This window comes from Carassius auratus, unplaced genomic scaffold (genome assembly GCF_003368295.1).
Source record: "Carassius auratus strain Wakin unplaced genomic scaffold, ASM336829v1 scaf_tig00003219, whole genome shotgun sequence".
Lineage (NCBI taxonomy): Eukaryota > Metazoa > Chordata > Actinopteri > Cypriniformes > Cyprinidae > Carassius > Carassius auratus.
This window is the reverse complement of record NW_020523509.1, coordinates 215,001-228,211: the sequence shown is the minus strand read 5'-3', so window position 1 is coordinate 228,211 and position 13,211 is coordinate 215,001. Positions and strand designations below refer to the sequence as shown.

Here is a 13,211-nt window from a genome sequence, read left to right as displayed (position 1 = left end):
TTATAAAGCGGTCAGGTTATTTGCATTGAGAAGAGGTCAAGCAGGAGACTGAATGGAGTGATACGAGTAGATAGATGCTGGCTTCAGGTGTTTAAGGGAGGGTCTGTTCCTCTGGGCCTCGGGCAGACAGTAGAGGATGGATGGTTCTTTATGCACTTTTGAGATTAATTTAGATCTGCAAAGGTGACGTGCAGTGCAACGTACAGTGGAGGGGTTTAACCTGGGGGCCAAAGAGCTGATGAATTTACAAAGTGTGCACATCCCTCTTAACACAACACATAAATCATCCTGTCTGAAGACTGAAAGAGACACATCTCTGCAACAACACCATTAATACTCAATAAGGAGTACACAGACATTAACTGTCCATAAAAACACAGATTTTTATATGAATTAATGGGCATATGATATCAACTCATTTTTCAATTTTAATTCTGTTATCATTTGCTTATGCTCCTGTCATTCCAAATCTGTATGACAAAATGAGATGTTTTGAAGAATGTTTACACTGCTCTTGTTCATATAATGAAAAGGGATGGGGGCTAAGGACTGTCAAACTTCATAAAAGCATACAAATATGCATAAGCAATTCTTTGCCATCACAGGAATAAATTTCATATTAAAATATATTAACATAGAAACAGATGTTTTAAATTACAATATATCAGATTTACAGATTGTATGGCATTTTCATCAAATATATGCTGCATTGGTGAGCATGAGACTCCATATTATACAAAAAACATATTTAGGAATTAACAAAACTATTATAAATAATACACTTTATAAAAAATACTTTTAAAAATCTAGATAAAACATCAGTTTGGACTACCTGCTAAAAGAAAGGAAGAAAGTAAGTGACACCAGATTCTAAAGACTCCAAGAGTAAGTAAACAACTGCAGAATTATTATTTTTTAGGGTGCACTGTCCCTTTAAGACCACTGAACAGAGTGGTCCAGATACACATGTGGTCTGGATTACACACCCCTCCCCGAATTCACTTTTGCCGGAGTAGCCGAGCACACGCTGTGGAGACTTTTACAGCTGTCTTTTTCTTTCTTTTGATTTCAACTTGAACTTCAAACAGAGGTGCATTAATATAAAGTCTCAATGATCAAGAAGTAAAACTTTCGAAAGGTGTTCGGTGGTGCACAGGCAGACACACACACAGGACGTTCCCTGAAGCAGAGCATTCTGGCAGTGGAAGAAACTCTGTGAGAATCTTTAAAATGTTCACGCAGAGAAGCTCAAGGTGAAAACACAGACCACTTCATGTTTAATTTAGTTGGCTTTTTTTTTTCTTTCTTTTTTTTTCGGGTGCTCTACATTTTCTGAGGGTGAACCGAAGCTACTGTCATTAGTTATAATGGGACCTTATCACATAGACTGTTTAAAGGTTAATTCACCTTATGTAACTACAATAAATTCAATACTTTATCAGAATAAGATCATAAAAAAGAATTCAAGATTTGTCCCACATACTATTCATTATCTATAAGGGTATGCTTGGGTCTCTATGCACTATTCAGTAGCAGTGAAGTAATAGTTATGCCCAGGGGTAGTGACATGGATTATATTTGCTGTTTTAGCAAACTGGTGAAGGATGCCTTAAAAGATGTGCTGAAAGACTGATTCGTCATATTAAAATACCTCATTCCTATTTGGCACAATATAGTTCAGCACACAAGCATGCTATATCAGCACAAATTAAAATACTAATAAAAACACTAGAAAATCATGGATTCAGGAAAAAGTATGCACAGGGATAATCCACAGCAGAGGTCAACAATCAACAGACCAGGCACTTGGGACCCAGAGCCAAGATTGGTTCCACCCGGGCTGCTAATAATTTCTCATTGGATTAATGCAATTATGGTCTTTTTATTCCTCCCTCAGTAACATTTTTTTTCTCTTTACTAGTCTGCAGGTACAAAAGAACTACATTACTACATTTTTCCCTCAAAAACTTTTTTCTTCTTTAGTAGTTCAAAGGTGCAAAAGTATGTAATGTACATTAAGGCAGTATAAATATTAAATGATAATTATACATGTAGGCAACAAACATTTGTTTAATATTTGAAAGTTCCTTGTATATGGCAGATTAACAAATTAAATGCAAAAACAAATCCAAATGGTTCTTTTTCTTTCCAGTTCCTTTTTTAAAAAATGTTGTTGACAGCACATTAATGTTGCACCAACACAGTTGAAAGGCAAGTGAAAACACAGCTCCCGGAATACTGTATATTGTATTTTTAATACAAGTCTCTTGGTAGTATTAAGAAACTGCGGAAGTTGACCCTAAATTGTGGAGTACTTGAAAAGGGAGAAGGGAGCTACTGGGGGTGAAAGACCAGTGTAAGCATTTTGTGGGGAAATTGGGCAGGAAAGATGAATGTTTGATTTTTATTTTCTGCTTGAACATGTCATAAATATTTAAGAGTAGGGAAGGCCTCCAGAAGTTCCCTCTGGAGGAGGAAAGATGCACAGCACACACACATATGCACACAAATACATATGCATAAACACAAACACAGCAATATATACTGTACTGCATCAATTAGGAGCTAATTGATGCTTCTGTGAGGAAGAGGCTAATTGTAGGACTTCAGTCTGTACATTAATTATGCTTCTTAAGAAAGTGGATGCTTAAGACACGCAAATCTAGTACTCGAACTCGAAGTACATATAAGTGTTTATGTACAGTATGCAGCCTACAGCATTGTACGCAGCACTGACTGGATGTTTGAACAGCTGTGTTGTATACCTGAGCGGACGCAGGGTCCTCAGTAAGCGCAGCACCCGAAGCATTCCCAGGATCTTAGTGCCGCTGTTGAAGATCAAGGATACCAGGATGTCGATCACAGAGATCATCACCAGCATACCATCGAGAATATTCCAGCTGCTCTTCAGGTAGGTCTTCTTCCCGAAACACCAGCCCAAAGCGACCACCTTTACAACAACAAGAGGGATGATTTTAACACAGAAATGTTGGATACAATTTCACTTAAAGCCAAATTGTGTAAAAATTTCATGATAAAAACTAATTTGCATCATAATAGTACAAATACAAACTTTTGCAAAAAATAAAAAACTTCAACTTTGAAGGAATAGTTTTTTCATCTGCTGAAGATTTAATCACCCTGGGGCTATCTAAGATTTAGACGTGTTTGTTTCATCTAAAAAAGCACTTGGTCACTAATGGATCCTCTGCAGTGAATGGGTGCCGTCAGAATGAGAGTCCAAACAGCTGATAACAATATCACAATAATCCACAAATAATCAACACAACTCGTTCACTGCATGTCCATTATTAAAGCGTTTACTTCCAACCATTGTTTTTAACCAAAATCTATAATAATGCCCTGTTGTCAACTCAAACTAAAATCCTTCAACATAATCAGAACAGTTTTTAGACTGTATTTGCTTATAAATGGTGTTTGATTTCTCTCCCGAATAAGGTGAGATGACTTTTTCACTGGAGAAAGCACTATTATGGATAGAGAAATGTATAGATGGATTACTTGTGGATAATTGTGATGTTTTTATCTTTTTTTGTTTCTGTTTTTATATTGTTGGACCTTCACTCTGACAGCACCCATTCGCTCCAGAGGATCCACTGGTGAGCAAGTGATGTAATGCTAAACCTCTTTAAGTTCCGATGAGAAAACATACTGTACTCCTCTACATCTCATATGGCCTAAGGATGTAAGGGTTCAGAAAATTTTGGGTGAACTGTCACTTTAAGGAAAGGCAATACTTCATTACATCTGTGAAGCATATTTTCTGCAGTTATGAACTGTGTTTACTGTAGCTTTCATTACAAATTAATTTAGCACAAGTTAAAAATGCACACAATTTTGTAAAAATATGCACCCTGCTATAAATGAAATACTTTCGAAACCAAAACTTGTTAGAAAAACCATCCACATGACAGGAAACGTGAGAAAACATGATGCGTTTGAAACCTGAATTTGTGAAGGAACACTTTCCTATTCCCTTGAGGTCTTTGTCACACCACCGTGATATTTCTGAGAACGTATCAGGTTAGATTGGCACACAGCTGGCATATAAAAGGTGTGTGTGTGTGGAGGGGAGGGGGTCTGAGATAAACAAACCAGGATTGAGGATCATCTGACTAAAAAGTACTAAGCATGAATGCGCAGCTCCTATTGATGTTGCTGGTGAATATATCAAACCACAATGTGATCAGACCTCAAAGTGAACAAAGGCATGTCAGGCAACAAAAGCCAGGAGTTTCAACAGCCCTGTCATCTTCATCCGACCCAGAAAGTTTTTGTCAGCTGCCGTTAATTAACCTCCAGTGAGTATGATTATTCAGTGCCATGATTTTCATTTGAAATCTCTTAGGTGGGCGTGACCTGGCATAAAGCAGGGCCCCAGAATAGAAACCCTAGACCTCTGTGACTGACACCTATGAACTTTTCTGTCTCCTCCAGAGGCCTCAGCATGTTCTTCCATTTCAACATTAGTCATTTGAATATCTGGCAGACAATCCGCCCCAGCTTAGTATTAACTGCTGTGGTGGAGAGTGGAAAATAGAGAGCAAGGCTTGCTTAATAGACTCTTCATGTCCGTTGGCTCTCTTTAGGACTTGTATTTGTTCAAATGTTTAATTCAGCTGACTGGCGGCAGTTGAACATGTCAGAGCATTGTTGTGATTGTCAATGGAAAGCAGTGCCTTAAAGGGATAGTTCACCCAAAAAATAAAATTGTCGTTATTTATTCACCCTCACATTGTTCCACAATTTACATTCTTCTGTGAAACACAAAAGGAGAGATCTGTTATTACAATGAATGAAACATGATGTGTGTGTGTATATAACAACTGTTTTCATGTTATTTATTAAATAGCAACAAAAATCTACAGTTTTCTTCATTGAACAATTAATTTGAGAACTGGATCAAGTGATTAATTTATACGATTTTATGCCACAGAAGGATTTGTTCAGTGATCAGACGTTGCTGCAACTTTTGCATATATTTTTTTTAAGCCTGGAAGCTAGTTCATTGTAATTGCATGAAAAATCATGAATCAGTCTTGAATTTCTTTGTGTTCTATCAAACAAAGAAAGGTTTAGAACAAGATAAAAAAATAACAGAAGTTTAATTTCTGCTGAACTGTTTCTTTAAAGTAAAAGGGCTGCAAGACAGGCTATCCGAAAAGTCTGTGACAAGAATGTTTTCACCAGACTCCATTAGCCATGCGGATCTAAGAGAGATCGGCACTATAAAAAAGCCACAGGGAACTGAAGTTAAGTCTGCTTTTGGCTGGTATTCTGGCCCAGGCAGTGTGTTAGTTTACCCTCTGTCAGAGAAGACACCACACAGAGACAAATGCCAACCCAGTCACCTACCTTTATTGTCATTTCAGTCACAAAGATGGCAGTAAATATGTAGTTGGACAACGTCAGGAAGATGCGTTCCTGTGGAGAGAACCAGACAAGCAGGGAAAGTGATGGGTGAGTCAATGCTGGATCAGAGAAGATTTGTGTGTGTGTGTGTGTGGCATAACACATTAGGAGGTGCCTCCTGCGAAGGACTAAGAATCTGCCCACGCTTTGAGAACTCCACGGGCATTAACATCACATACTCACACGCACGCCGCATGCGATACATTTCATCCAGCATCCTCCCTGGATACTTCTAGATTACATAGTGGGTAACAAATGGATAAGTAACAGCTTCATAACAGTAACCATCTCTGAAGTCCAAATAAGTAAATCAAATCTGAAGAATCATCATTAAAGACAAAAGTGTCAGTTAAAAAGTCTTACAAAAATAAGATAAAAGCAATATTATATAAATACTTAAAGAGATCATATCATAAATCATGTTTTTCTTCCCTGGGGCCCATTTATGCCATTAGTCGAAAGTATTTTGTGGCAAAACACCCATTATTTATGTTTCTTTATGACTATTTATGATCTTTTTCTAATCCTGAGAATGTAGCCTTTTTTTGTGCCTTTTAAGAATTAGTATTTGTATTTTCTTTTTATTGCAGCATTTTTCATTCAGAATTGCTTTAGAATACTATAATGTAAAAATGTAAAAAGTTGTCCTAAGACAAGAACGCCTTTTGGTTTTAGGTTAAAGGACAACTTTGTTGAAAGGTTTTGATCCACTTCAAATGTTGACTACTGTACATTTTAAATAAGGGCAAATTTTGATTTTGATTGAATTTTAATGTGATGGTTGTTTGTTCATAAGATTACATCGGTAAACATAAGATTGTTACAAAACACAAGAGTTGCTGCTCCCCCCGCCCTCCGTCGGTGCCTTCCCACGCAGCAGGTGCTGTCCTCTCCACCTCTTTGCTCTGACCTGAGCCAGGACTGTTTGTTCCTCATTCTATAACAGACTGTAACACTGTCAACAGACTCCATCCTAAAATGCTGTCATACTAAAATGACTCAAACCTAGAGATTCCCAGTGTAAGAAATAATATGCAGACACACAGAAAGAGCCATGTGCTCATTGGAAGTGAAAAAATTCCTTTAAACAGCTAGGTATATTTTTGTTCATCTATCCCTCTGAAAACATGCAATGTATATGAATTGGAAATGTCGATTTTTAAGAGCAAGTATGCTAAATCTTTGTATTTATAAATCAACAGACTAAGAATTTAAAAGTAATTTCAAATGGATGTAAAGAATGAAGTTTGGGGTCTTTATTATTTATTTTTTGATAGAATAAATAGTATTATTCAAATAGGATGCATTAAATTGTGAACGCAATTCGTGGACCCTGGCATGTTTTTATTATGTTGAAATAGCTACGTATTGCTACGTTTTTATTATGTTGGTTCTGGAATGTATTGCAGGGGTTTAGAATTCATATATCCGGGGCCTGTCGCTAAAAGTTAATGCTCTGTCATGTTGAAAATATGCCCTACACCAAATCCAACCCTAAACTTACCCAATACTGTTAACAAATGCAAAACTGATATGGTAACGAACTGTTGATGCAACCGTGCCATTTCATCTTCCTTATATGCATATTTGAACTGCTTTGTCGAATCGTGTTTAGGCTACAACGGAGCTCCTCACCTCTCAAGTATATCTCCGTGTCCCTTGAACTACCAAACAAACCTACCGCCTCTGAAAATCCACAGATATGAAGCTGGATATGTGTGATGCTAACATTCAAAAGCATCAGTTTTCAAATCGGTCTGCAATTTGAACCTTTATGCCTTCTAGTGTTTAAACCTTGGTCTTGGTCTCATTCTCCCACTTTCTCCCTCCACTTTCCTGTCTACATTGCACCATCCTAAACAATTAAATACAAAAAGAACATACATTAAACAAATATGATGCAGTTTGCATTAGGGGTGAGATAAATGGTTAAAGGAGTCATATGATTTTAATTTGCCCTTTCTCTTTGGAGTGTTACAAGCACTTGGCGCATAAAGAAGATCTGTAAAGTTGCAAAGACTAAAGTCTCAAATCCAAAGAGATAATTCTTCATAGTTAAGAGACACTTAACAACCACACCCTCCTAAAAAGCCTCGTTCAAACACGCCCCACGTCTACGTCATGAAGTGGGAAGATTTGCATAATGCTGCCCAAATGTTCACGCAAAGAAAGAAGGTGTCATTTTTATTCTCGCTGTTGCTGCCGGCGCCATGATGTGGAGACGCTGTGTTTCGGTGTGAAAGCGAAACTACTTTGTTTTGCCTTCCAAAAGCGGACACAACTAGAAATCAGTGGTTAAGTTGTATTTAAAAATATCGACGCGTTTCAGAAAGATGGCACATAGAGAATCAACAATAATGTACATTATGTGGAAAAGGTTTTTTGTTGTTGTTTTTTTTTTAAAGGGGGGGTGAAATGCTATTTCATGCATACTGAGTTTTTTACACTGTTAAAGAGTTGGATTCCCATGTTTAAGCTCAGCTTTTTGCAAATGATTCTTGGTGCAATGGGATGAGAAGCTGATTTGTACTTTAAACAAGTGGTGTGGAAGCAAAATAAGCAGCGGAGATCTCGTCCTTCAACATGGTCTCTCTAGATTGTTTGTCCTTCTCCTACTATGTCTGAGCAGCAGGGCCCATCTTTCCCATGACCCCCTACTAATGTATGTTTCAGTGGGTCGTGGCATCATGTTCTAAAACTCCTGTTCTCTCTGAGAAAGCCTCCTGCTGACATCATCACTGCGGTTTGTATTGTTTCTGTAAACAGAATGACGTCTTTGCCATTCCATTTTGCTTGGAGGCTTTCTTTCATTCATTGTCGAGTAAACCGTGTGTATGTGCAGGTCAGAATTCATGAATGATGAAGAGCATGTCTGAGAAGCACAGTGTTTGGTTTCCGGAGGAGAAGGGTCAGACAACCCCTGTCCTTCACTCTCATTCTTTTAAAGGTTACTGAATGTCTGAGGAAGCGCACACACACAGACACACACAAACACACACAAACACAACAGTACCATCTAGCTTGGCACAGAAGACAGAGACAAAAAAAAAAGTACATTTCTATTAATATGATTGTGAGTACGAAAAATTCACTGAATAAAACTGAAGTTAAAACTAACAAACTTAAAATAAAAACACATTTAGTAAAATTCTACAAACAATGACACACCCCTGGTTGCTAAAGTCCATTTGATCAAAAACTGCTTGAAACAGACTAAAACATAGATAAATATATATATATATATATATATATATATATATATATATATATATATATATATATATATATATATATATATATATATTATTAGATAGACAGACAGACAGACAGACAGATAGACAGACAGACAGACATATAGATAGACAGACACAGACAGATAGATAGATAGATAGACAGATCTCTCTCTCTCTCTCTCTCTCTCTCTCTCTCTCTATATATATATATATATATATATATATATATATTTTATATATATATATATATATATATATATATATAGTATAATAAAGTTTATGCCACAAAATTATAAAATACATTTTCTAATATGCTGCTCAAAAAAAAAGAAAAAAAAAAGAGATGAACAGTGTTGTGTAAAAATGTAGCTTTCTGAGTCTGCCTATCTGTTAAAAAAAGCCCAAAATGATTAATTAACAAATTAATACAAATCAAAAGCAATCAGTGATGATTAATTTGGGGGATCCACTTCTGAATTGAAATGCATTAGTCATTCTCAAATGTTCAATGTGTACGAGACCAGAGACAGAAAAAGAGGGAGAGAGTAATCAAAGGCTGCTAAAACTCCTCTTGGTATTTTCATCACCCCTTTCCCATTACTTTGGGTATTGAAAAGACATGCTCAGGCCTTGTCATCAGAGGGGGACTCAGGTGGGGAGGCTGATAGCATTTGTTCATACCCAAATGAAAAAAATGTCTCCATATGAAATATTGATGACACACATCTGAGCTCAGTGAGGTACCTGTTTCTATAGATCATGTCTGTCATGGAAATGAGATGGTTTGCATAAGCTGAAAACAAAGGTTCTATTAAAGACACAGCTATACAATTCTGCAGTGACAGTGGGACTGAACTGACTTTACCTGGTCCAAAGATTCTGCAGTTACTCATAAATGTCATATCATACTGTGGATTCATATTGAACTGTGCACATTCCTTAGCAAGCATGTTACAGGTCATTACCAGAAAAAAATTACAATTTTTACTTACATTCACAAATGACAAAACATGCAATGTGGAAAGAAATCTATTGGTATTCGTTTTTTGTTTGTTAGTTTTCAGTTGTGTTTTTTTTTTTTTCATATTTAAATGCAAATTTTAATTTACATGAACTTTGAATTTTATTCATAAAAAAATCCACTGTTTGTCTTTGTAAGATTATGATGATTAATGAAAGATGTTACAATGCATTTACACCTATGAAAAAAAGCACTGTTTGCCATCTGCCCAACTCTGAAATTCACATGCCTGTGCAGGGAAGGAAAATAAGTTTTTCCTCCTCTGTGAAGTTCTGAAAGGATGTCTTAAAGGGGAAGTAAACAAATATCATAGAGGCTCAAAGGAACACATGGTAAAAAAAGGGAATTACATGGATTAAACCTCCGGAAAATAACAAAACGGGAAACAACTTTTCTATGCTACATAATGTGTTTAAAAAAAACGTTACACGTAAGTAAATCTTTAAGGTCCTATGTTTCAATTACTGACAAAATCCTGACAAATTCAGGTTGGGGGAGGCTTTTATTCAACCCCCTCCCCCCTTTTTTTGTTCCAAATCAAGAAGGTGTATACATGTGAAAAAAATAAATATAATTTTGTGAACAAGTCAATTTAATTGGATTTAAATCTACAAGAATATATTAACTGAAGTCCCCCAGCTCTGATGGACACAAGGCAATCTGCACTGCAGATATCTGCAATGAGGAGTAATCTAGGGAGTTACAGTTACAGTCCATTACAGAGGCAGACAAGCAGCTACTATATACTCTCAACATACAATACAGTCTGATGAAAAAAAAAAAAAATCTGCTTACATTTAGATAACATTATATTACAATACTAGGAACTCCTTTGCAATTTTGTATAAAGCAGCTCAGTGTGAAAAATCACAATGACATATGACTGAAAAATTGCAACAGAATGAGTGCTAGAATGACTCTGGAAAAATTTGATATTACATAATTAATTAATTATGGTTAGAAGGTCAAAAGTAGCTCTTGATTTGGGTTAACAGCAAATTAATAGAAAGCTTGAAAATGTCCTATTTGGTACACAAGTTAGTGAAAAATCTATTATTATTATTTTGAAAATATGTTACTTGACATGTCAGGAATCTGGTAGCTGCAAAAATTATGGAGTGCTGTCTCCACATAAAAAGGTTTGCTGCAGTGCTATTCTGCCAAGTAAAAAAAAAATAAAAAATAAAAAAAAAACCTTAACCTTGGAACCAGCAACTTAAATAGCTGTTTTCCACCCCGAAATACTTTTTCAAATACAGTTTAACAACAGTACATGAAGAATAGCATTTCTTAATCTGTATTATTATTCTCTATAAGAAAGGAAAAAAAAAGATTAAACGTTTCTCTCTTTCTTTTTTCTCTTCCGTCTTAAATTAGGTGTCCTGAGAGAGCATGTAACTGCTGAAAGTAATAAACATACATACTAACTGAAAATGAGATGTAGCAAAGCATTTAAGCCAAGATGATTGTGTCCTTTGGGTCTGTAAGAAAGCAGGGATAACAAATTGAATCTTTTCAGTTTTAATCTCCTAAAAGAACAGCAAAACCAACCAACTCCCAAATCATCTAATAAACTAATTTTTATTCTCAGTTGCAAGCATAATGAGTTAGATAAGGTAATAATCACAAAAACCGCTAAATTAACATGCTAACTAACATAATGAGTGTCCAGTTTTAGAATCTGGAAATGAAAGATATGCAGTTCAGACCCCGACACGGAGTTCCAGTTAGTGTTCCCATTTACCACAGAATTGTTCAGCTGGCACATGCAGAGTGCAGACCATTTTTGCTTCATAGGCTTTCGCTTGTGGAAATTCTTTTGAGCCAGTAACCTGAACTGTAAATTCCATGTGACTTAGCACTCTGGAGCAGTGGAGCAATGATGTCCTGGTTAACTAAGGGCATCACAAGCAAGTACACAATTGTAAAACCTTCTCTAGTGACTGTGAGAGAGACAGACAGACCGACCACTGGTTGGCCTTAGATAATTGAATCAGGAATAAGCACACTGATGTCCATCATAAAAATAAACAAATAAACACATAAAAAAGGAAGAAACAAAGCCACATTCCCCTTGAGACCAAAGAACAAGATGGAGCATGGGAACTTATCAAGAAACTCAAACCTTTTAACTATTATTTTATTATAATTATTATTTTTTTTTATGGCCACATGATTGTTTTCAGAATTGTCTCTCAATTATCTAAGCTGTTATGCCTACAGCAAATGTTGTTTTGAATGACATGTGCTTGCGTGTGTGTGTGTGTGTGTGCGTGTGTGTGTGTGTGTATGAAGTAACATTACTCACAGCGCTGGAGGGGTCGATTCTGGGCCTCTCCATGGCGATAGTGATGCAGTTGAGAAAGATGATGATAAGAACCACATGGTCGAACATCTTGTGACTGATGATTTTATTGCAGGTCACACGAAACCTGCAAGACATCATCACACCAGACATGGTGGGCTGGGTGTTGCAAACATTCAACATCATGTTGATCATAAAATCAATTAAAAAGAAAGCTATAGGTCACACGGTTCAACAAGTTGCATAGTGAGACTACAGTAGCAACATTTTCTTAACTGCAGTGTCCCAAAAATGATAGTTCTTTAATCATTAATTCACCCTCATTCCATTTGAACTCTGTATGACTGACTTTCTTCGAAAAGCTGTGTTTGTAATAAACAAATCCATCAAGATCTATGTAAATGTATATATGTATTAAAAAAAAAAAAAACCTTGGCAGTCCAATCATTTAACACATTAAGTATGGGATGTTAACAATCATGGCTGAAATTACTTTCGGTTCATTCATCCCTAAACAAATACCCCTCCCTAATTTCTCTCTTTCACTTTAATTGAACTTGAAACAGTGACAAGATTAGGCATGAACATGTGTCTGCCATAAGTCATACAGTGAAGCGGCATGACTCCTCTTATGAATAAATAGCGCTCAGTTCTCTTTAACGTCTCTGAGACTTGGCCTGATGTTAAAGAATTTATGCCCAGAACGGCATTGTGTGGGAACAGACGGCAAACTCTGCGCCGTTGTCATGCCAACCTGCCTCTCTCAGCCCCGATCGCTCATGCTGGGAGTGTGGTCATGCCGGGTGAAATGGGGAGAGAAGTCTAATGCTGACTCCGATACCTAAGGCTGCTGCCATACTGCCTCACTACCCAGTTAATCGCTGACTTCACAGCGGTTTCACAGGCTTCCAAAAGTACCATAATGCCACATCTAATGATCTAAAATGAATTTGAATGGACGTTCGATATAATTATATATTTAAAGCAAATTTTCATTACTCATGCAATGCTTATTTCTAAGTAGATATGAATTCAAAAGTTTAAATAAATAAATGCCATGACAGGAATAAACTACATGTTGTGCTATTGACAAATATCTCCTATGATTACCACGACTGCATTTTTTTAACTACTGTAAAACTACAGTAGAAATAATACTATTGTGAAATATTGTTAGTGTTTAAAATAACTGCTTTCAATTTTAATATGTTTTAAAGCT

The 13,211-nt window shown here is 36.4% G+C and overlaps 1 protein-coding gene across 6 annotated transcripts in view; it reads right to left on the bottom strand.

Annotated features, from left to right (window-relative positions):
• LOC113070166 (voltage-dependent T-type calcium channel subunit alpha-1G) overlaps positions 1-13,211 on the bottom strand; it is a 175,081-nt gene that overhangs the window by 39,665 nt on the left and 122,205 nt on the right. For all 6 annotated transcript variants that reach the window (XM_026243382.1, XM_026243381.1, XM_026243383.1 and 3 more), the window contains exons 19-21: positions 11,996-12,119; positions 5,377-5,445; positions 2,766-2,950 (exon numbers count right to left, since the gene is read on the bottom strand). In XM_026243382.1, the coding sequence (XP_026099167.1) occupies positions 2,766-2,950; positions 5,377-5,445; positions 11,996-12,119 (378 nt within the window). The remainder of the gene's footprint in view (positions 1-2,765; positions 2,951-5,376; positions 5,446-11,995; positions 12,120-13,211) is intronic.